This window comes from Podarcis vaucheri (assembly GCF_965113315.1).
Source record: "Podarcis vaucheri genome assembly, chromosome: 9".
NCBI lineage: Eukaryota > Metazoa > Chordata > Lepidosauria > Squamata > Lacertidae > Podarcis > Podarcis vaucheri.
Genome location: NC_138767.1, coordinates 36,989,527 through 37,013,523, shown reverse-complemented (window position 1 = coordinate 37,013,523; position 23,997 = coordinate 36,989,527). Strand labels below are relative to the sequence as shown.

At 48.4% G+C, this 23,997-nt stretch overlaps 2 protein-coding genes across 4 annotated transcripts in view; one reads left to right on the top strand and one right to left on the bottom strand.

The window, feature by feature from the left end:
* ZNF330 (zinc finger protein 330) overlaps window positions 1-21,818 on the bottom strand; it is a 37,134-nt gene extending 15,316 nt beyond the window's left edge. The window contains exon 1 of one of the 3 annotated variants that reach the window (XM_082237756.1): window positions 21,796-21,818. The gene's annotated coding sequence lies outside the window, so the exon portion shown is untranslated. Of the gene's footprint in view, window positions 1-1,003; window positions 1,092-21,795 lie in introns of those variants that run through there. The other 2 variants (XM_082237755.1, XM_082237754.1) reach the window with 2 other exon arrangements.
* Window positions 20,644-23,997, top strand: part of RNF150 (ring finger protein 150) — a 90,294-nt gene continuing 86,940 nt past the window's right edge. Inside the window, exon 1 of the mRNA XM_082237716.1 lies at window positions 20,644-22,126. Coding sequence (XP_082093842.1) covers window positions 21,601-22,126 — 526 coding nt within the window. The 5' untranslated portion in view covers window positions 20,644-21,600. The remainder of the gene's footprint in view (window positions 22,127-23,997) is intronic.

Here is a 23,997-nt window from a genome sequence, read left to right as displayed (position 1 = left end):
TGTAGTCCAACATCATCCGGGAGCAGTGTTTCCCAAACTTGGCTCTCCAGCTGCTTTTTTTTTTCAGACTACAATTCCCATCATCCCTGACCACTGGTCTTGCTAGCTAGGGATGATGGGAGTTGTAGTCCAACATCATCCGGGAGCAGTGTTTCCCAAACTTGGCTCTCCAGCTGCTTTTTTTTTTCAGACTACAATTCCCATCATCCCTGACCACTGGTCTTGCTAGCTAGGGATGATGGGAGTTGTAGTCCAACATCATCCGGGAGCAGTGTTTCCCAAACTTGGCTCTCCAGCTGCTTTTTTTTTCAGACTACAATTCCCATCATCCCTGACCACTGGTCTTGCTAGCTAGGGATGATGGGAGTTGTAGTCCAACATCATCCCGGAGCAGTGTTTCCCAAACTTGGCTCTCCAGCTGTTTTTTCAGACTACAATTCCCATCATCCCTGACCACTGGTCTTGCTAGCTAGGGATGATGGGAGTTGTAGTCCAAAAAAAACCCAACCCAGTTGGGAGACCCAAGTTTGGGAAACACTGATCTGGAGGCTTCTTTAAGGCCTAGTTCACAGGTACAGCTAGCCGAATCAAGCCCAGAATTGGAAGCTGGCGGTGGGGTGGAGGCCACCACCCAACTTCTGGAAACTCTCGGAAGAGGGGGGCGATGGTGTGAAAGTGGAAACGGGGAAAGTTGAAACGAATTTCCCTGGGAGCTGCTTGCCAGCCACATTGCAGCAAACAACCCCAAAGCTCTGGAGCAGCTGCGAGGCTAATGGCAATCGCTCCCTTCCCCGACACCCCCCCCCAACCTCGTGAAAGAGACGCCTTATTGCTACCGCCCCTCCCGATCAAGGGGGGTGGGCAACCGCACGTCCCTTTCTCGCCCCCATCCCTGCCTATTGCAGGGAGAGGGGTCTGCCCAGCATCCCACCCCCTTCCTCCCAGATCCACTTGCACGCAGCAGGGCCCGTCCGGCGGCTCCGGACTTTCCCCTCCCGCTCACCTAAAGTTGCTTCGCTGGCCGCTAACGAGGCAGGAAGGCGAAAGCCGGTGTCCCAACTGCTTGCTCCGGGGGGGGAACTCCTGCCTCGCCGCGGCGACTGAGCATGCCCGGCGGAGGGTGAGCATGCTCAGTGGGAGGCAGCCCGTGAAGCAACCTCGCCTTCCTCTTGCCCTTAGTTGGGGAGGGAGTCTCCTCCCCGTCTAGGTTCCCGGGAGGATTTACAAGCAGCAGAGACCTTGCAAACACCCAGCACGCCCATTGCGCCTTCCAGCTGTCGCCCTCTTCCTGAACACCCCCCCCCTCCTCGCTCGAACTTATTTATTCCTATTTTTAAAAAACCAGTTATATGCACCGCTTAGCTGCAGTCGGGATGATGCGGGTGGGGGAGAAAATAGCACGTCAGATCATGGCCACGTAGGCATCAGTCGGTGTCAATGAAGGGGAACAGTCCCTAGCCCCATGCACGTTTACTCGGAAGGAGGCGCCGCTGTGCACAACGGGGCTTACTCCTAGGTAAGCGTGCATAGGCTGCATTTTGTTCTTATCTTTCCCGACCAATACGGTGATTTGTTCTGCTTTAAAGCAAACAATATCTTTTAAAATGGCCAGATAGCCGAGTTTACTACTACTACTATACTACTCATCATCATCATCATCATCCCGATTGCGGGGTGTTGTAAAATGAGCAAGCAGGCCTGCTGCTTTGCTTTTAGTTCAGACTTCCCCAACCGGGTGCCCTCTAGATGTTTTGGATTCTAATTTACATCATCCATGCTCATTCGTCATGCTGGTGGGTTGATGTAGTCCCAGATCTCTGGTGGTCACCAAGGAGGGGGAAGCTGTTTTTTCTGTTCATTAATTTATTGCATGTCCCACTTTTTTCTCCAAAGAGCTCAAGGTGGTGTACTGAGGATGGTCCTCATCTTCAGTTAACCCCAACAGCCCTGTGAGGTAAGTTAGGTTGAGAGGCAGTGACACCTCAGCAATCACTTTAACCCTTATATCCCAGGTCTTATAACAGATAATTAGGAGCATCTTGGTTGTTGCTGAGCTTTGATGCTCATCTGAGAAGTGAGAGCTGGACCATCAAGAAGGCTGATCGCCAAAGAATTGATGCTTTTGAATTATGGTGCTGGAGGAGACTCTTGAGAGTCCCATGGACTGCAAGAAGATCAAATGCATCCATTCTGAAGGAAATCAGCCCTGAGTGCTCACTGGAAGGTAAGATCCTGAAGCTGAGGCTCCAATACTTTGGCCACCTCATGAGAAGAGAAGACTCCCTGGAAAAGACCCTGATGTTGGGAAAGATGGAGGGCACAAGGAGAAGGGGATGACAGAGGATGAGATGGTTGGACAGTGTTCTCGAAGCTGCCAGCATGAGTCTGACCAAACTGCGGGAGGCAGTGGAAAACAGGAGTGCCTGGTGTGCTCTGGTCCATGGGGTCACGAAGAGTCAGACACGACTAAACGACTAAACAATAACAGGAGCATCTTGGTTGTTGCTGAGTTTTGATGCTCATCTGACAACAATACAAATCCAAGCCTTATGGTGTTATACATCCATAACTGTGGAATACTCAGCAAATAGAAATTCAACAAACACCTTCTGCTGCAACTTTTAAACACTTGCTGAAAACTTTTTATTCTGACAGGCCTATGCAGATAATTTACATATTTCCACCACAGTTAAAGCAATTAAATTTTCTCAATCTATAAAGTATCCAGAATTGTAGAAAGTTCACTTGCATGTATGTACTTCATATTAATTCCTCTGCCTCTAAAGTAATCATTTTCAAAGAATTTAGAATTTATTTACAAAAACGTGCATGGCAAAAGATAAAGAAAGAACAGAGTTAGGAATGGAAACTGCAGCGTGGCCAATAGGACAAGAAAAGGTAACCTCAAGAGAAGGATACACACATGTGCATGGAATTGAAGATGCAGTCTGAGATAACTGAAATCCCTCTTTCTACTTGCTAAGCTTTGAGCTTCCTCCAGATATGATCTGTGTTTTTCTGAAGTTTTCTTCTTAAATGTGGGAAGTGAAAAAACACTTCTTTTTTTGGAATAAAGGAAAAAGAAAGAGCTTCTTTGCATATAGATTTTGCCCCCGAGTGGTTATGCAGCAGTCACACCAAATGCACACAATATTATTTATAGATTATTTTATTTTTACACCGGTACTTAACCTGAGAAGTATTTCTACCATTGAATGTCATGTTTTCAAATCAAAGCTCGCTGACATGCAGCTCAATGCCTGGCAGGGCAGACTGACCCTAATATAATTGGGTGATAATGCTGTATCCTTAATCCTTATCCCTGTAAATTCTCTCAAACATTTTTTTAAAATCTATTATAATCGTCTCAGTAAGCTTCAGGTTTGTTTTTTTTAAGGGGGGGGACACAACTGTTAATGTTATGTACTGAGAACAATAGGATCCAAATTGCAGCAGTCTGATTGGTCCTAGAACAATGCAGCAGTATGATTGGTTGGCAGGAACCACCCAATCCTGCTCCAGATTGAAGTGAATCCACAACCTGATTGGCTTACAGTAGAATTCCGGAATTAGCCAATCATGTGCAACCCATTGTGTAAATAATGTATATAAAGCAGATACTGTGAGGGGACTTTCATTCATTCCTCCTCACCACTATGAGCTGAATAAAGAGCATGAAATCACTTTGCGACTCTGAGTATATTTCACTGGCGACGAAGGTGGGATCCCGCTGAGCTGACTGCCACACACAGCACCGCAGCACCGCCACCTGCCGCACCGCTGCCTCGCACCGTGTATCCAGGCTTCAGCTCCGGGACACAAGGAACTCAGAATGGCAGCCAACAGCAGCTTCTCGCCATTCAACCCAGCATCTGGAGACTGGGAAGCATACGCCTCCCGTTTCACCTTCCTCCTAGAAGCCAAAGGGGTCACCGACGAAGAAGACGCCAAGAAGAGGGCGATATTCTTCAGCGTCTGCGGAGAGGAGACGTTTGAAATCGCCCGGGCTCTCCTTGCGCCTGAAGATGTTGCTACTGTTCCATACAAAACAATAATGGAACAGCTGAAGGGGCACTTTTCGCCGCAGCCCTCAGTGGTGGCTCGTCGAAATGCCTTCTACGCAAAGCGACAAGCCCCTGGGGAAACCATAACTGGGTTTGTGACCTCTCTCCGCCAAGCCGCCCGGTTCTGCAACTTCTCAGAGCTGGAGAACATGCTTCGTGACCGCCTCGTCGGTGGCCTGAAGGATGAGAAGCTGCAACGACGCCTCTACACTAAGAAGGACCTAACGTTCCAGGTCGCTCTGGAGGAGGCCCTGGCAACGGAAGCTGCCGAGAGGTCGACGCAAGAGGCACGGCCGAGCCTGCCATCCCAACCGAGGTTCCACCACGAAGACCTCACTGACGACTCAGGATCCGACAGGGAGGAGGTGCACCGAGTACAGCAGCGCACTCAAGCAGCGCACAGACCACAGCTGCCTCAGCGAGAAGGAGGAAACTGTGCAAGCTGCGGGGAGAGTCACGAGAGGAGGACCTGCCATTTCCGCAACGCAGAGTGCAGGCAGTGCAGAAAATCGGGACACATCGCCCGGGTGTGTCGGGCTCGGCCCACCCGACACCAGGCATCAGATGACCAACCCAAGAGCCCCAGGTCCCGGGGCCCAACGCACCAAGGCAACTCGACGGAGCTCACGGACTGCCAGGTATACCAGTTGCCCCACCCCAACGTAGAGAAAATTTATGTAGAGGTACAGATAGAGGGGGCCCCATGCCGCATGGAGCTTGACACGGGTTCAACTCTATCCATAATCTCGGCAAAGACCTTAAGGGGACTGTGTCCTACTGGGGGTCCCAAACTCAGGCCGGCCCCATTCACCCTACGGGACTTCCAGAAACGTAAGGTCCCCACAATGGGGGTGGGGACCTTCAGGGTGCAATACCGAGGGCGGACGCGGCAACTGGACTTGCTTGTGGTCAAGGGCCCCTACATTAGCTTACTGGGATTGGCATGGTTTGGACCACTGGGGCTAGCTGTCACCGGGGTGAACCACACTAGCTTACAAGTGGACGTGGACGCCATATGCAAGGAATTTCCAGGCGTTTTCGATGGGAAATTGGGACAGTATACGGGGCCCCCCATTGCGCTACAGCTTGACCCCGCAGTACGACCGGTCAGGCTCAAGGCCCGCCGGGTCCCGTTCGCCTTGAAACCCCGTATAGACGAGGAATTGGACCGACTCGTGGAGCAAGGAGTGCTGGAGCCGGTGCCTAATGCCCCCTGGGAAACTCCAATCGTTACACCCGTCAAGCCTAATGGTTCGGTCCGCATCTGCGCAGACTACAAATGTACCATAAACAAGGCCCTCACGGCCCACGCATACCCAGTGCCAGTGGTCAGCCATGTCCTTGCCACCCTGGCTGGGTCGAAAATTTTTGGCAAGCTGGACTTGGCCCAAGCATATCAACAGCTGCCAGTAGATGAGGCCACAGCAGAGGCACAGACGATTGTGACGCACAGAGGAGCGTTCAGGGTAAAGCGGCTGCAATTCGGGGTCAGCGTGGCACCAGGCATATTCCAGAATCTAATGGACTCTCTCCTTAAAGGGATTCCTGGTGTCACCCCCTTCTTCGATGATGTGTTGATTGCTGGGCCCACACCAGAGGAGTTTGAGGACCGCCTCCGCACTGTTCTACACCGTTTCCAGACGGCGGGTCTCAAGGTGAAGCGGGAAAAATGTCTACTAGGAGTGCCTCAGGTGGACTTTCTGGGATTTATGGTGGACGCAGAAGGGGTCCACCCGACTGGGGACAAGGTACGGGCTATTTGTGATGCCCCAGCGCCCAAGAGCAAGACTGAACTTCAGGCCTTCTTAGGACTATTGAACTTTTACCATTCCTTCCTTCCCCACAAGGCGGCGGTAGCGGAGCCCCTACACAGACTCCTAGACAAGCGGGCCCCTTGGGTGTGGGGCCAGCGCCAGGAGGCCGCATTCCAGGCAGTCAAGGACTTGCTTGTCTCAAACTCTGTCTTGGCACACTTCGACGAGAGGCTGCCGGTGGTGCTAGCATGCGACGCCTCACCCTATGGCATTGGCGCTGTCCTGGGGCACCAACTCCCGGATGGAAGAGAGGTGCCGGTGGCGTACTTTTCCCAGACACTCAACGCAACCGAGCGGAACTACTCGCAAATTGACAAGGAGGGTCTGGCAATCGTGAAGGGAGTAAAAAAATTCCATGATTTCTTGTACGGGCGGCCCTTCACCGTGGTGACTGACCACAAGCCGTTGCTTGGCTTGTTTGCCCCCGAAAAGCAGACCCCCCAAGTGCTGTCTCCTCGCGTCCTCAGGTGGTCAATTTTCCTTGCCAGCTACCAGTATGCACTGATTCACCGACCTGGGAAGGCGATGGGCCATGCGGACGCCCTCAGCAGGCTACCACTACCGGAAACAGGCCCTGACCCAGCACCTGCACAAGAGGTTATGAGCCTGGAGCTGCTTCCCGACCGCCCCATTCAGGCACAAGAAGTTGCACACCATTCCAAGAAGGATAGGGTCATCTCCCGGGTCCTGGACTGGGTGTGGAGGGGATGGCCCAGCAGCAGCCCCGGGCCAGAATTCGCCGGCTACACAACCCGCAAACATGAACTGTCGGCCCACAAGGGGTGCCTGTTATGGGGAAGCAGAGTCGTTGTTCCCCAGCCCCTCCGCAAAAGGGTCCTCACAGCCCTACATGAGACACACCCAGGGGTAGTAAGAATGAAGGCCCTTGCCAGGAGTTATGTGTGGTGGCCAGGGATCGACGGAGAGATAGAGGCCTGGGTCAAACACTGCCAGGCCTGCCAAGAATCCCGCCCAGATCCCCCAAGGGCCCCAGTCCAGACCTGGGAGTCCGCCCGAGCACCATGGTCACGCCTGCATGTGGATTTCGCTGGCCCCTTTCAGGGGAAAACATTCTTCATAGTGGTGGACTCCTACACCAAATGGCTGGAAGTCGCACTGGTACCGTCCACTTCCACGTCCGCAGCCATCCGGGTACTACGCAGGCTGTTTGCAACCCACGGGCTCCCTGACACTCTCGTCTCAGACAACGGGACTGCATTTACGTCAGGAGAATTCCAAACCTTCACAGCACAGAACGCCATCCGCCACATCCGTTCGGCGCCATTCCACCCTGCCACCAATGGCCAAGCAGAACGCATGGTGCGGACCACCAAGGACACCCTTCGCCGCATGACGCAAGGGGACTGGGAGTACCGCCTTGCCACATTCCTGCTAGCACAGCACAGCACCCCCAGCTCAACGACTGGCCGGAGCCCCGCTGAACTACTAATGGGTCGGCGCCTTGCAATCAGATTGGACCGCCTTCACCCCGATAGAGCTCAGGATGAGGTAGTGGTGGGGGAAGGCAGGAACCCCCGGACCTTCGAAGCCCAGGACCCAGTGTATGCAAAGAATTTTGGGGCAGGCCCAGCATGGGTACCCGCCACGGTCACCAGGGTCACTGGCCCAGTGTCGTACGAGGTGCTAACGGATGGGGGGCAATGCTGGCGCCGCCACTGCGACCAGATACGGCGACGATTCCCGGGAGAAACCCAGGAGGAGGACAGGTCAGAGGAGTCCCAAGGGAACAGCGGGGCAGTGAGGCCCATAGAGCAGGAGGAGCCAGCAGGAGAGGCAGAATCAGTAAATACAGAGAGGACCCGTGAGGCCGAAAGGACACCAGAACCAGAACCACGACTGAGCGAGCCTGTTGCGCCAGACCAAACAACCCCATCACAGCCAGCATCCTTGGAACACGAGCCAGAACCTGGAGCCCGGACCAGGGAACACCCCAGGCCGCAACGCACACGTAGGCCGCCGGCATACCTTGAGGACTATGAATGCGACCTCCCGGGCAGGACTGGGACTTAGAGGGGAGGGGTGTTATGTACTGAGAACAATAGGATCCAAATTGCAGCAGTCTGATTAGTCCTAGAACAATAGGATTCAGAATGCAGCAGTCTGATTGGTCCTAGAACAATGCAGCAGTATGATTGGTTGGCAGGAACCACCCAATCCTGCTCCAGATTGAAGTGAATCCACAACCTGATTGGCTTACAGTAGAATTCCGGAATTAGCCAATCATGTGCAACCCATTGTGTAAATAATGTATATAAAGCAGATACTGTGAGGGGACTTTCATTCATTCCTCCTCACCACTATGAGCTGAATAAAGAGCATGAAATCACTTTGCGACTCTGAGTATATTTCAGTTAACCTCAACTGTAATGCTTTTTAACTAAATTCACTTCTCTTTCTTTCTAAACAAAGCATGTTCCCATCTAAACAAAACCTATGATTATCTTCGTTTAAAGCAGTGCATCTTTCAGCATTCAATAAGCTTGGGTCCAGGGAATTGCACTATAAAACAGGTGCTGACTACCTTACTAACTGACCTTTGAAGCAGCATCCATCAAATGTAATTTGCTTTTCAGCAAGTGACCTTAAAAGCTATGCCACTATTTGACTGCGGTAAGGTCTCTTTGACCAAGGCATTTATCTGTTGGTCCAGGTACTGCAGCACAAAAGCAAATAGAGCAGAGAATCTAAGGCTACACGTTTCTAAACAATTGGTGCAAATAGCATGTTTTACTTACTATACAGCAAAATGCACCCATTAAGTGGATGTAAGCAAATGAGAGTTGCCTGTGGAAACAGGGTTCCGACTGCAAATTCTCTTCAGGGCTGGGTCCTGCACAGAGGACCCAGAGGACCCTGTGCAGAGTCATATCATGCATTTAGGTTTCATATGCATTTAGGCACCAATCACTCGTTTAGTGATAAGCGGATGATAAGCTGCTCACCGCTATCACTGTCTTATGTGCTTTTTATGTTGCTGACAGATGCTGACATAATGCAGTGATAACTGCAAGGTCACCACCTGTTTTCCAGCTACTGAGAAATAGATCTTGGAGAAAAGAAAACCACAATCAACCTTATTCAGCACACTTGGTACCAATTCACCCATTTTTGGTGCAGTGACTCGTTTCTACAGATCGGGGTTAGTAGCCAAAATCCCAGCTTCAAGCCCCAGCTTATCAAATAAGAGTGTGGGTGTGGGAAGGGTGAGACTCTGTCTGCCACTACAGGTAGTGTGATATGTTGGTTAGAGTGCCCCTCACGGAATGTTGTTATTTATTTTCAACATAGTGTTGGACTAGGATCTGGAAGACCAAGGTTCAAATCCGTACTCTGCCATGATGCTCCCTGGGTGACCTTAGGCCAGTCACACTCTCTCAGCTTAATCTACCTCACGGATTAAATGAGAGGGAAAACCAGGTATGATTCCTCGAGCTCAGAGAAAAGGGTAGGATATAAATGCAGTAAAAAATAACAGAAGACAATACAGTGGGTTTATATTCTGATTCAATATAAGGCTCTCAGGTGGGTGGGGTGGAAATAATATTATTACTAATAGTAAGCTGACATTGTCAAGTATATTTTCAACACCTATAAACATATGTTTACAAATTGAAGGCACGATCCAGCCAATATTACAGATGTTTACCATGCAATCCTGTACATGTTTACTCAGAAGTAAGTACAGAATTGCAGTCTGTGGGTGGTTTGATGGGAGACACTTAGGTGGCAATCCAATAGGGGCTTACTTGGGAGTAAACCTTGCAGAAATCATGTTCCAAGTAAATATGCATAGGATTGTGTCACACGGCATATGCTCAACCTTCCCAGCAGGAACTTAAAAGTAAACCTTTTCAAGTTATATACACCAATGGTGAACTCATTCTCCAAGTGCTGTTCCTTATATAAGCCAAAGGACACCATCCACACACAAGAGGGAAGTATCAGCAAGCTCCACATATATACTTGAAGGGACCAAAAAGCTGCAAAATCATTCCAGTCAGGATTGAGTACATTTAGTGGCCATGAAATGTTTGCCACTAAAAATTTGGTGGGAGGAAGAAAACTGGTGGCTAGGGAAAATGACATGGACAGAGCATAGTTTGCTTGTGAGAAGGCTGAACAGGAACACTGCATGCTGCAACATTTTGTTATAGGCCCACTAGTAATTACCGTATATATTTCACCCATTTCCCCCCTGGAGTTAGATACTAGCATGTTGCAATTTATAATAATTATCTCTCAGATGAACACGGATTTAATTTGATATTTCTCCAGATATTTTTTTTAAATCCGTCCTACGTCACTGTTGTACATAACATCTTTTCCCAATGAGGTTTAACATAGTCTCCCTTCAGAAGATGGTTTTCAATCAAAATAAAACAAATCCTCTGGAATTTCTCATATTGATTGATTGATCATCTTTTTTTCAAACAGTGTAAAGTGTGGTAGTGAAGAACCATTCAGAGTTTCATCACTGATGTGATTTCCTAGCTGCAAAAAACTGAAACCACAGGAGGTTCCAAACTTCTGCTTAAGTCATCTCAACCTCTCAAGGGGAGCAGCTAAACAGAGCCATTGATCCCACCCAAAGTCCTGCTGACTTGCACCAGACAGGCTTGTAGGAGGTGGGTGTTCTGCTGTTTTAGTTTTCACTGTGCCAGCTCCAGCCTAGGATAACTGAGGAGCCCGAAGGGGGCAGAGGACTGGTGAGATGATTTGCAGCATGAAAGGACACTCACTAACACCTCTCTGCCACCCCATAAATATGGTAAGTGCAAAACCCCCCACAAAAAACGAGACATTTAGAAGCAGGGGGGATGCCTCTCTCCTTTGATAATTTTCAGATGCAATTTATTTTCTCATTAATTTATGCAGAATGTTTTGTTTTTTAAGGATCCCCCCACCCCCAGCACAGTACTGCATTTGTTACTATCGCTTTCATCTTCACGGCTTGGTAATATTTTAGTATAATTTTGGCAAATTAAAAATAGCTCCTCGAATGCAATGGGGTTACTTCTGAGTGAGCTGGAGAGGCCAGCCACGAAAAAAACATTGCCAGCTTCTCCCATCTGAAGTGCAGGGAGACTGAGTGGTTGTATAACTCAGTGCAGTTGACTTAGTCTAAGTATTGTTATTGCTCCTGGAGGCTGATGAAATGACACAGCAATCTATCACTTAGAGTTTGATACAATATCTGTTGGATGACAAATATCATCTGCTTGACAAATAACATGTCTGAAGGTGGGCAAGAGCTAGAATGCAAGAACTGGAATGACAAACCTCGCAACACTATGTGTGAGTTTTCTACTGTTTCTTAACATTAATCTCTGCTGCTCCAGTTTTTGTTCAGAATCTGTTTTATTGCATTTTGCTGCAGCGTAGACCTGATGCAGGGGGAGGGAACCTGTCTCTCTCTTGATACTGTTGGACTCCAGCTTCCATTAGCCCTAGCAAGCATGGCCAGCGGTCAAGGATGATGGGAGTCGTAGTTCACAAAATCTGGAGGGTCACAGACTCCCCAAACCCCAACTGCATGCTTCTAAAATACCGTATTTTTCGCTTTATAAGACGCACCAAACCATAAGACGCACCTAGTTTTTGGAGGAGAAAACAAGAGGAAAAAAATCTGAATCTCAGAAGCCAGAACAGCAAGAGGGATTGCTTGCGCAATGAAAGTAGCAATCCCTCTTGCTGTTCTGGCTTCTGGGATAGCTGCACAGCCTGTATTCATTCCATAAGACGCACACGCATTTCCCCTTACGTTTTGGGAAAAGTGAGTCTTATAGAGCAAAAAATACAGTAGTTTTGCTCTTCATGGCGTTGTCAATGTATCTGAGATTTAGATCCCATGCAAAACTACCCATTTCCTGAAGTTTAAACTTCATTATTGCACATTATGATGCAGAATATCACACATAAATTATCCTCACGAATGTCCAACCCTATGTCTGCTAACTGAAGGGTTGGGAAATCCTTGGCCATCCAGATATTTCTGAGCTGCAGGTCCCATTATCCATGAATATTGGCCATGCTGGATGGAGCTGATAAGGGCTAGAGAGATGCACAGCATTTAGAAGACCACAGGTTCCTCGTTCCTGGTCTACTGAGAAGTGAGTCCCACTGAACCCAGTGGAGAATTAATGGGGTGCAGTGCCTAAAATTTTGGGCCAGAGAGACTCATGTTCAAATCAACACTCTGTCAGTGTGAGGTTGTTTAGGCCGAGAGTAAGCAGCCGCCGCATTGTTACTCCTTAACCCCTCTCTCTAAACTTGCCCTACCTCACAGCATTGTTGTGAGAACATAATGGTGTGTGTGTGTGTGTGTGCAGGAGACAATGACACATACAGTGGTACCTTGGGTTACAGACGCTTCAGATTACAAATGCTTCAGGTTACAGACTCTGCTAACCCAGAAATGGTTCCTCGGGTTAAGAACTTTGCTTCAGGATGAGAACAGAAATTGCACAGCAGCGGCAGCGGGAGGCCCCATTAGCTAAAGTGGTGCTTCAGGTTAAGAACAATTTCAGGTTAAGAACAGACCTCCAGAACGAATTAAGTTCTTAACCCAAGGTACCACTGTATATGCCATCCTGAACTGCTTGGGGGTGGGGAGGCAGGACAGAATGTCATTAATAACCGTCCCCCCTTGTCTGTGCGTAGGATCACATACCATCAGGTATTGACTTGAACCAAGACAACAAAATCTTGATGTATTTTGTTTTCAATTGACTTGCACCTAATCCTCAAAACCTTCAGCTGGATTTAAGTCAGACATAGTGCACTATAACCCACCCTGTTAAGCTCCCTATAGCAGGCTACTTCACATCTACTAGCATTAGTAGACAAGGGAGAAGTTTTAATCCCCACTGCGATATAGGCTGGCCAGATGCAAGACAAGCTACGCAACTGATATCCCCTCTTCTGGGATGCGGGTGGTGCTGTGGTCTAAACCACTGAGCCTCTTCGGCTTGCTGATCAGAAGGTCAGCGGTTCAAATCCCTGCGGCGGAGTAAGCTCCCATTGCTCTGTCCCAGTTCCTGCCATCCTAGCAGTTCCAAAGCACATCAGTGCAAGTAGATAATTAGGTATCGCTGTGGCAGGAAGGTAAACGGCGTTTCCATGTGCTCTGGTTTCCATCACGGTGTTCCGTTGCACCAGAAGCGGTTTAGTCATGCTGGCCACATGACACGGAAAGTTGTCTGTGGACAAACGCCAGCTCCCTCGGACTGAAAGCAAGATGAGCGCTGCAACTCCATAGTCGCCTTTGATTGGACTTAACTGTCCAAGGGTCCTTTACCTTTACCTTTTTATTCCCTCTTCTGCACAACCAGCAAAGTTGCAGGATCCCTGTCCTTTTTGGCATCTAGCAATCCTACCTCAGCAGGGTCCCTGAGCGCATCCTTTACTTTCTCCCATCTGTCAGAATGGCTGCCATTCATTGCTATGAGGGTTCTGTTGTGGGGAATGGGGAAAAGGATACACAGAGAACAGTGCATCCCTCCAGGATCCTTTGCAATGCACAAGCGATCAATTTGCTAATACCTGTGATTGCAGTGTGTACATGTGTGGCTTCATACATAAAGGTAAAGGGACCCCTGACCATTAGGTTCAGTCGTGGCCGACTCTGGGGTTGCGGCGCTCATCTCGCTTTACTTGCCGAGGGAGCTGACGTACAGCTTCCGGGTCATGTCGCCAGCATGACTAAGCAGCTTCTGGCGAACCAGAGCAGCGCACGGAAACGCTGTTTACCTTCCCACCGGAGCGGTACCTATTTGACGTGCTTTCGAACTGGACATTCAACGCCCATTCTTTCCCCCAAAGAATTCTGGGCAGTGCAGTTTACTAGCCACAGAGTTACAATTCCCAATAATCCTGAACAAACTACCATGACCAGAATTATTGGGGGGAGGGTGCTTTAAATGTATAGTGTGCACAAAGGTATCACACAGAGAAGAATCGCAAGAAATAAGAGCACTCTTTTTTTACCAATAAAGTGATTTAAGTCCAGCCCTAAATGTACTTATGACTCGATGTCTTTCTAACACTAATGCTACAAGCAAGGGTTAGTGGGGAATTAACTAATGCAAACTGAAGGCAGGCAAATTGGAGGGATTTTGAAAAACGGCAGGCAGAGAATTAAAGTAATCCGAGAGCCCTCTTATAGAACAACATCTCCCTCTAGTGGCTGGACCTCAGCACCACAAAGATTTTAACAAATAATAGAGACGTTCATCCTTCCAGGAATAGTATGCAAACTCAGCTTCATAGGAACTATTTTCTGTGAGTGTTTTTTTTCGTCATGCAAAAGTTATAATACAGAAATTAACAATTAGGGAAACATTGAGAAAATGGGGAGGGAGAATGCTGTTTGAATGCAGCCTTAGTATAGTCAGCTTCAATCCTAAGGGATTGGTTTTGCTTCAGGGAGGAGGGAAAGGGCAGCACAAAAAGGCATACTTGGTTCTCCACCTAGTGAACCATATGGTCAAGTGGGGATGATTGACCCTCCGCTGGAGCATGCAACTCTACGCCATCAAAAGATAAATGAATTGAAAAATGTGAGTGCTCACCTCCTAGAAAACCATGCATCTTTTCACATGTTTAAAATAACTTTTGAAGTTTTACATGTGATCTGGGTGCATATTCTCCCCCCCCCCCTACTTCTGATGGATGCTCACATAACAAACACATTCAAAAAAGGTGGCATTAAAGATTTCTAGGAAGATGCAGAGTGAGTGACACATGGGGAGGGCACTAACCTCTTTTTAATTCCTCGGTGCCTGCAACACGAATCATGGCGAGATTTTCCTCCTCGCTGCCTCAAGCATTAAATAATCTTTGGCATTAATTTCCCAGTTCTCTGAGAATTCTGTCTCCATGAGACTTCCCCTCTGCATGGCCTTGGCTGCTGGAAACTTCAAATTACTGCTTTCATTTCTCACATAGGCTGATGTGCGCAACTGATTGTAAAGCAGTCTTCGTTTTGATGTTCACATTGTGGTGGATAAAGATCTCATTTCTTAACAAGATTCCATTCTCTAGGGGCATTTTCACAGTTGCTTTATTCCATAATGGGCTATTCTGCAGACCATGGAACAATTTTGCTTTCAAATTCAAAAATTTGAAATAAAAATGGGCATAACATAATTAAGGCCACTCACCTGGAACAGCGGGAAATTACCTCTGCTAATACTCTGTTGTGTTCCAGAGAGATTGATCAGTTATGGTTAGCTTGCTCCTCCTGTGAGTAGAGAATGGGTGCCTTTTAAATAATTCTTTGTGCCTTTCCAGATGATTGGTTTAGAATATGACAAATGCGCTTATATTTCTGGAATGTCACAATTTTGCAGCACTCCTACTGCAATACATTGTTAGAGAAAATAGAGTTTCCCTACACCCAGCAGGACTCATTGTGATTTCTAGTGTTGTCTGTAATGTGACTGCATCAATGTCAGAGCCGTGTCTATGCCACAAGGTACCAGATCTCTTGTGATGTGACTCTAACTTCAGCCTGCAAAGCATTTTCTCACAGGTAGAGAAACCGACTAGGAACATTATGTCCATTGTCTGCTGCACACACATACAAACCACCCCTGAGATGAAGCTGTAAAGGAGTTTCTCCACACTTTGCATCGAGACTAGTCAATTTCACTCCCTAAAAAGTCCGCCTTAGGCTGCAATCCTATATATACTTAAAGGTAAAGGGACCCCTGACCGTTAGGTCCAGTCGCAGACGACTCTGCAGTTGTGGCGCTCATCTCGCTTTACTGGCTGAGGGAGCTGGCGTACAGCTTCCGGGTCATGTGGCCAGCATGACTAAGCCGCTTCTGGTGAACCAGAGCAGTGCACGGAAATGCCATTTACCTTCCCGCCAGAGTGGTACCTATTTATCTACTTGCACTTTGACGTGCTTTCGAACTGCTAGGTCCTTTTCAGTAAAAGCTTGCATGTTGAATTTCACTTGGTTGCCTTTGACCCAGTGTTCCAGCATGAGAAGGAAAACTCTGATCCTAATCCTCTGCTGCCTTATACTGAATATCTTCGGGTGAAGAAAAGACTATGGATGAAACACTACACAAATCCAGAGTGGAGTCCCTAAGATGGTTGGACGGTGCCTTTTACGCCTCCTTCTGGCAACTCCTGCAGTCCAGCTGGTGCCCAAACTTATCACTCTGCTTTCCTTTGGACCACATCAGCAAAGCTGAGACAGGGGTCTTGTCGTCTGGGCAGCCCAGGACTTCCATACACACTGCCCTTGCCTGTGCCTTGGGAAGGTCACTTTGGTGCTGCTAGTGCATGGTTCCACTTCACCCCCTGGAAGCACACTTCATTATTTCTTGAGACAGACAGATGACAACAAATTCAACTAGGTTTTACACAGAGGAGACCCACTGGAATAAAGACTTGGCTGGGGACTAGCTATACAGTTGCAAATATAATGTTTTAAGTGCATTTTAAGTGCATTATACAAATGTGACACTAGATGATGATGTTCAGGTCAAATTCAAATTTTAAAACTTTTTTTTTTAAATGTCCATTGATTTCAGCAGGCAGGTCTACTCAGAGTAATATTTAATTGAATACCACCCATTGGTTCACACACACCCCTTCATTTGTTGGAAGCTGTTTTGTGAGGGTTCTCCTTGGAATGTGGAATATAATTTTATGAAATAAATATTCTGTATTTCTTTTACCTTGATGAAGAACAAATGTAAAATGTCAGGCTATATCTTTCCCCCAGCAGCTATCGGCAGGGATGGAAGAACTAAAAATAGTCAAGGGTTTTGCCTTTCCCCATTCTTCGTGAAAGCCTCAGCTCCCACCAGTAGCTCTGGAGGCAGCTAAAGGACTATGACTCAGCTGCCTCCCACTGATGCTACTCCTTCACCCACCACCCTCTGCTCAGAGATGACATATGAAAAGAAAAACTATTTCTCTCCACCTACTTTGGCTGTTGAGCTGTTCTACTTTCCTCTTTGTTGGCCATTGCATAAGAACTGTTCTTTCCATCTTCTTGAAAATTTGATAACAATACAGTGGGCTGTGTGTGTATTAAAGCACTGCTCATAGTCTGACCACAGCGGTCCATGCATTGGGGTAACCTCAAGACTTGATTTCCATAATATGTTTCATGTAGGGCTGCCCTTGTATCTGGTCTGGAAGCTGCAAGGGCCAGACGACTCACAGAAGCAGGCTACTGGCAAAATGTCACTCCTCTTCTGAGAGAGCTGTGCTGGTCTCCGAGTTTGCTACCAGGCCAGGTTTGCAGCTCTTGTGTTAATTTGCAAAAGCCTACACAACTTGGGCCCAAATACCTTGAGGACTGCCTGTCTCCTTACACTCCACCTTGATCACCAAGATCCACTGGTGGGACTCTTCTTGTGCTTCCTCACACCCCTGAGGTTCGCTTGGTTTCTGAAAGGGACCAAGCCTTTCATGTGGCTGGCTCTGCTCTGTGGAACTCCCTGCCAACAGACGTTCAGCAGGAATCATCCTTGCCTTCTTTTAGATGTCTTCTCAACATGATGTTATTCAGACAGGCCTTTGCAATGTGCATTTCTTTTTATTTATGCTTTTACTGGTGTTTTTATTGTAATTTTGTATGCTGTAGACCAGTGTTCCCCGACCTTGGGTCTCCAGCTGTTTTCGGACTACAATTCCCATCATCCTTGACCACTGGTCTTGCTAGCGAGGGATGATGGGAGTTGTAGTCCAAAAACAGCTGGAGACCCAAGGTTGGGGAACACTGCTGTAGACCACCTTGCTGGGGTTTGTTTTTTTAAATGAAGGCGTGGCATATGAATATTTCAATAAATAATCCCAGTTTATTATTCTGTTGCTTGGCCCATGGCTGAATTTCATCCAGCCCGTGGCGTCAGTTCACTCTGGTCACTTCCCCTTCTCCCCCACCCCACGTAGCCATGTCCCCAGCCCATCTTCTCCTTGACTCTTCCCCTCTTGTTGAGATGAGAGAATGGAAGCAAAGCAACCAAGACCTCATGCAGCACTTGAAATCCCACCAGCAGCTCCAGATTTAGGGCGGTGTGAGTGGTCCCCCCCCCACAGGGCACTGAGCCAAGGAATGTAAAACAACAACAACAAACCTGTATTTATATGGATACCTACTGAGAAGATTCATAAAAAAGCAATTGTACCAAATGGAATTGTTGCGTAAATAAGAAATATTTAGAGGGGGCGCCAAATTTTGTCCTTGCCAAGGTGCGATATTACCAAAGCCCATCACTGCCACCAGCAGGATCCACCCCATGCGGAGATCACATGATTCAATTGTGATGCTTCTACAAAAGGTTTGGTGGCTGCAATTAAAACTGAAGTGCTTTGTTTTTTTGCTCTTCTGGAGAAAGAAGACTTTTTGTCTTCTTTTATCTATTCCAATCAATACATTTTATTGTTCTTCTTCTTCTACTACTACTACTACCTCTTCCTCTTATAGCTGTTCTGCTTCCATATTTTAGAAATGCATGACCTGCATGAACATCTGGGCAGATATAGGAGACCAAGCTATATACATGCACACAAAGAGGGATGTTATCTCTTCCATTGTGTCATCGGTGTTCTCTGTGGCCTGTGGATAGCCAGATCAAAGAAGGCTGAATCAGAATCTCAAGCCCAATAATGGAAAAAGAGAGTGGACAGTCAGCAACTATAGTACAGTAATTGTCAATGGTGAGGATGTGGCTAGGCTAGGGCTGGAAAAGGAGCAGCAGTTTTGGATTCAGGCCAAAGATTATCTCACAGCTGTGTATAATAGAATAGTGGCAGTTAATGGAGTTCTTCATGACCAGTCCTAGTTGTATAAGGATTCCCTGGGATTTCACTGAGTATTGAGAAAAGTATGCACATGATCAGAGGTATAATCTTCATTATTTACTCCTGCATTCCCGAACTGAGCCTTCACAATTCAAAAATTTCCAGGGCTGAATCTGGGGCTGAAATTAAGCACTGGTAAGAGCCATGAAGTTACTAGAAGCAGAGAGCAAAGAAAGGTGGACCAGGACACCACATCATAACATTTATATTATCATCATATATACAATGCAAGTATTATGAGAAGGGTGACAAGAGATTTATTGTAATGGTTCAACATACATACGAAGAGGCTTGATAATGTGGGTTGTTGTGGCCATCTAAAAAATGAAACATAAACTAATCAAGTGGCATATCTACTCAAAAGTAAGTCCCACTGCTTACTTGCCAGTAAATGTGTACAAGACTGCAGTCTTAGTGGCTATGGGAGGCAGTCAGAGGTTGCCTCAACACTAACAGGATGTGCGGCTGGATCTCACTGTTTCACCATGCTTTTTCTTCTTCCCTTTTTTCTGCCACGGATTAGACTAACCCCACACTCCATATGTTCCTGCTTGTTGAGTAGCTTCTGATAGGAAAAGATGCAAGTATGTGGCTAACCTTGTTGCTGTAGGGAGGGAAACAAGTCTTTAAAACTTGTGATTCGAAAGTGGATCAGCTGCAGACATGGTTTTTGTAGCCACCTACAGTCCTTGACTAACAGCAGAAATCCCATGCTGTGCCTATGAATACACACGAGGAAACCTTGGCTGTGGCTCCCAGAGGGCTGATTCACACATGCATCACTGGATGACTCACCGTTTGGTGAGTCACACAGCTGAATGTGTGATTTGCTGCATTGAAGACCCTTGCACTGAAGGTGATGGCAAGCTACAGGAAAGCTGATGTACGAGATGCGATGGCTGTTCCAGACCTGTAACTCATTGCCCGGGGCTGTCCACATGCACCTGCTGTCTCCCCACCCCACCCCAGGATTAATTTGTCCTTCTCTCTGCAAGCTTTTCAAACAAGTGCAAAGTGCAAAGAGCAGTACAGTGGTACCTCGGGTTACATATGCTTCAGGTTACATACGCTTCAGGTTACAGACTCCACTAACCCAGAAATAGTGCTTCAGGTTAAGAACTTTGCTTCAGGATGAGAACAGAAATCATGCTCCAGAGGCGCGGCGGCAGCAGGAGGCCCCATTAGCTAAAGTGGTCCTTCAGGTTAAGAACAGTTTCAGGTTAAGTACGGACCTCCGGAACGAATTAAGTACTTAACCCGAGGTACCACTGTATTGAACCAATCCCAGCCTGCATTTATATTCTGTTCCTTCCAGTCTCTATCTGATCCAGTCTCTATCTGATGACCGCACACTTTTCCTAGGTGGATTCATTCATAAGATTTGTGGACAGACCTCCCTCCACTTACCCTCTCCATTAAAAAAAAGGGGGGAGAGCATTTTTGTGCAAAGGCAATGTTACACCAGCTACAAATGCTTTGGCAATGCTTTTTCTGTCTGATGGGTGAGGGTTTCTTAAAAAAACCCTGAAAGTGTGAGTGAGCAGAGATCAAGGGATAACACTGAATGAAAGCTTATATGAATGGTTACTGAAGAGTTACCAGGATAGCGAAGCAGTTTGGGATAAGCTGGTGCAAATGCAGCTTGCACTCATTATGGCCTGCAGCAGAATGAGCTCCCTGGGGGAACCAAGGTGATAAAGTGGAACATACCACTTCAAACACCAAGGGGGGGTTGCCATTCCCCCCCAAATATTCCCTATAACCAGTGCTTTTTTCTGGGGGGACGCTGGGGTACGCATACCCCTAAACATTTTGTGAATCTCTGTACTTTTGTCCATTTACTGCATTTATTTTCCCCGATTTGAACTATAAAATGGTGATCTTCCTGAGTCAAAATGAGAGTACCCCTAAACATTTTTTTTAAAAAAGCACTGCCTATAACCACAATTTAAAAAGCAACAACACCTTCCTGGAAGTTATTTTATTTTATTAAAATCACCCCAGTATATCAGGCTGAAAATTCTCGATCTGCCTCTTGCTCTGCTGTGACAAGTTGTCTCCTCGCAGAGATTTTCTTCTAGAAAGAGACGTTCACAGAGGCCTTCCCTCCCGCGCGGGCGCAGTCCATTCTCCCACCTGCGGGGACTCATTGGAACGAGGCCTGGTGACCTCTCCCCAGTTCACAGGGGACCAAGCGGGCTTCGCTGCCCCTCGCCTTTCCCCTCTCCTGCACACGGCGCCCGGGCAGGCTGCCTTCCCTCTGTCTGCCGGCAGGCGTCCTTCCTTCCCTTCGGAGTCGAGAGGCCAGCCTCGCAAAAGGCGAGCAGCTGCAAGCGGGAGCTCTTGACATCACATGCAAGCTCCTCCTGCCTGCGCTCGACCTCCTCGCTCCCCCCTCCAACCTTAGCTCCCCTCTTTTCCCGCCCCTTCTACCCTCCAAAACAAAACATCTCCTCTGGCGTGAGGCGGCTGGGAAGCCCACAAGGCGAGGGGGGAATGAGGGAGCTCCAGAGCCGGAGAGGCCGCCGGAGCAGCGCGCTGCCTCTCGGGGGCTTTCCCCGCAGCTGCGAAGAGGCCGCCTTCGCCCGCGTCTCCGGGGAGCCCAGCTGGCACTGAAAAGGACCCGCTTGGCCGGGCGCGCCAGCCGGCCGCCCGCCCGCCCTTCTTAAGCCGCCCGAGAGGAGGACGGGCCGACGGCAAGCCAGGCTGCGCCGCCGTCCGCTTTTGTTCCTTTCCCCCGCGCGCCCAGCAGAGGAGCTGGGAATGCCGAGCGGGTTGCAAAGGTGAGGGGCGCGCCGCCTGCCTCCTCCTCCGCCCGGGCTGGCGTGTCCCCGCGCGCCTTCTCCACGCGCGCGCGCGCGCCCCCCCACATGCAGACACGCGCGCGGCGGCGGGGGGGCGAGCGGGAGCAGGAGGCGAAGATGGCAATGTCCGTGATCCAAGCGTGCCGCAGCCTGGCTCTCTCAACATGGCTGCTTTCCTTTTGTTTCGTGCATCTGCTGTGCCTGGATTTCACCGTGGCCGAGAAAGAGGAGTGGTACACGGCCTTCGTGAACATTACTTACCCGGATCCTGGCGGCGCAGGCGGCGGCGCAGGCGGCGGGGAGTTGCGTAGCGAGAAGAGCGAGTGCGGCCGCTACGGGGAACACTCGCCCAAGCACGACGTCTGGGGCCAGGTGGTGATGACCTCGGCGGCCGCCGACCGGCTAGCCTGCGACCCCAACGCCAGGTTCGCCGTGCCCGGGCCCGGCAAGATCTGGATCGCGCTCATCCCCAAGGGGAACTGCACTTACAAGGATAAGATCCGGCACGCCGCCGCGCAAAATGCCTCGGCCGTGGTCGTCTACAACGTGGGCTCCAGCAACGCCAACGAGACCATCACCATGCCCCCCGCAGGTGAGCGGATGTTGGGGGGGGAAGGTGTTGAGCCACAACCATCCCCCCTCCCCCAAAAAAGTCCCACGGTTTGAGGATCTCCCTTCTGGACAGCTTCATCGCACCCCTCCTTGGACCATCGCACCCAACCAGCCTCCCAGGATGTTATTAATAGCCAAGCCAATGGCCGTGGCCGGGGTTAATAACATCCTGGGATCTGGCTTGGGTGAAAAGCAGGCAGTGCTGTGTGCTTTGGCTCGCCATAAGATGAGTTTTTGGCTATTTCTCTCTCTCTGCCCCCCCCCCCTCTTCGTGAGCTGGGGGGAAAAAGAGGGGAAGGCTAGTGGAGTGAGTGATGGGGGCATCTAAGAGCTGGCCTTTGAATAGCTTGAAACTAAATGACAAGGGATGCAAGGACAGCTTTTGAATGCAGGGGAGCAGGAAAGTAATAAGGGGAGGCAGGTCAGCTGTTTTGGGAAGGGTAGGGGGAGAAAGGTCGTAGTAGTCAAGGATCCAACCAGGTGGAAGACAAAAGGGAAAAGGACAGGTACAAGGCAGAAGGGAAACCCTAGAAAGGGGGAAACCTGCTGGAATGATGTGCATCTTGGCAGTAGGCAGGAAAGGGAATGGGAGGTTAGTGTGTCTGGTGCAGGGAAGGAAAGGGCAATGCGTGGCCCTCCAGATGTTGCTTAGACTCCCAACTCCACTCAGTCCCAGCCAGCATAGATTATGGTCGGGGATAATGGGAGATGGAGTCCAACCACATCTGGAGGACATTCACATATTCTGTCATTTGATTTCACTCTGAGCCTTTTTCAGTGGCCATTCGAGATGTGCACATTACTTTCTGTGTTCCTTCAAATTCATTCATGCTACATTTGGGCTTGCGGGTGCAGCCCTTTGTAATGAATGGTTGAACTATGCTGATTAAACAGTGGGCTGATACAACAGCACCTTTCAATATGTCTGGGAAAGTTTGAAAGTTCTGGTGTTTTAAGCCACTTCCCGAATCCCAGGAGGTTTGTGATTTCTGTGTATAGTGCTGTTGCTGTAAGCCTTTTTCTGGCTTTGCCGTCACTTGCTCTAGCTGTGCAAGCACTGTGTCAAGAGAATGAGCTATTCAGGATGCCAGGAACACAATTAGGTTAATTACTATTAGAAGATTTTACTTGGAAAATGCAGTCTTAGTACAATATCTGCAATTCCTGTGACACGGATTACTGTCTAATTTCAGGTAGTATGTACACATGCAATTTTTAAATCCACTTTTAGGCGTCTTTGAATTCTGCTAAGGCTTCTTTGCAACACACACAGTGTAGATGTTTATGTGATGGTGCTCTTGGATATATTCCAGTTTGTCATATGGAATAAAAATAATTACAAAATATCAGTATGCAAGAACAGGCTGTGTGGTGAACATGTGCTCTTATTCATTATCAGCATTTGAAAATGTTGTGTTTTTAGAAAACACCAAGGGTAGTTGTTTGGGGGCAGGGCCCACATGGTCAAGAGCTACTTGCTTCTTATTCCAAAATACCACGCTATGGAGAGTCAAAATGCCACTTTTTAATTTGGGTTGTACACATCTTGCAAATCAGCCTAGGTAAATATATTTCTTCTTTAGTAAGCGCCACAAAATTCAATGGGGCTTAGATTGGGGTTGCAGTTGTTCTCCACCTTAGAGGGGAACCTAGAAGAAAGTTTGGTAGCAAAACATTAGCATTATTTTAACAGTAAATACTAAGTTGTAGACCCTGACAGGTAGGGAATATACCAACCGCAATATTTGGTTGGACCTTGAGTTGGCGTTATGGAAAACAGCCCAGTTTGGTCCAAAGCACTTCAGAGACTCTGTGATTCAGCTCAGGGTCTGAATCTTCTTCAGAAAAATG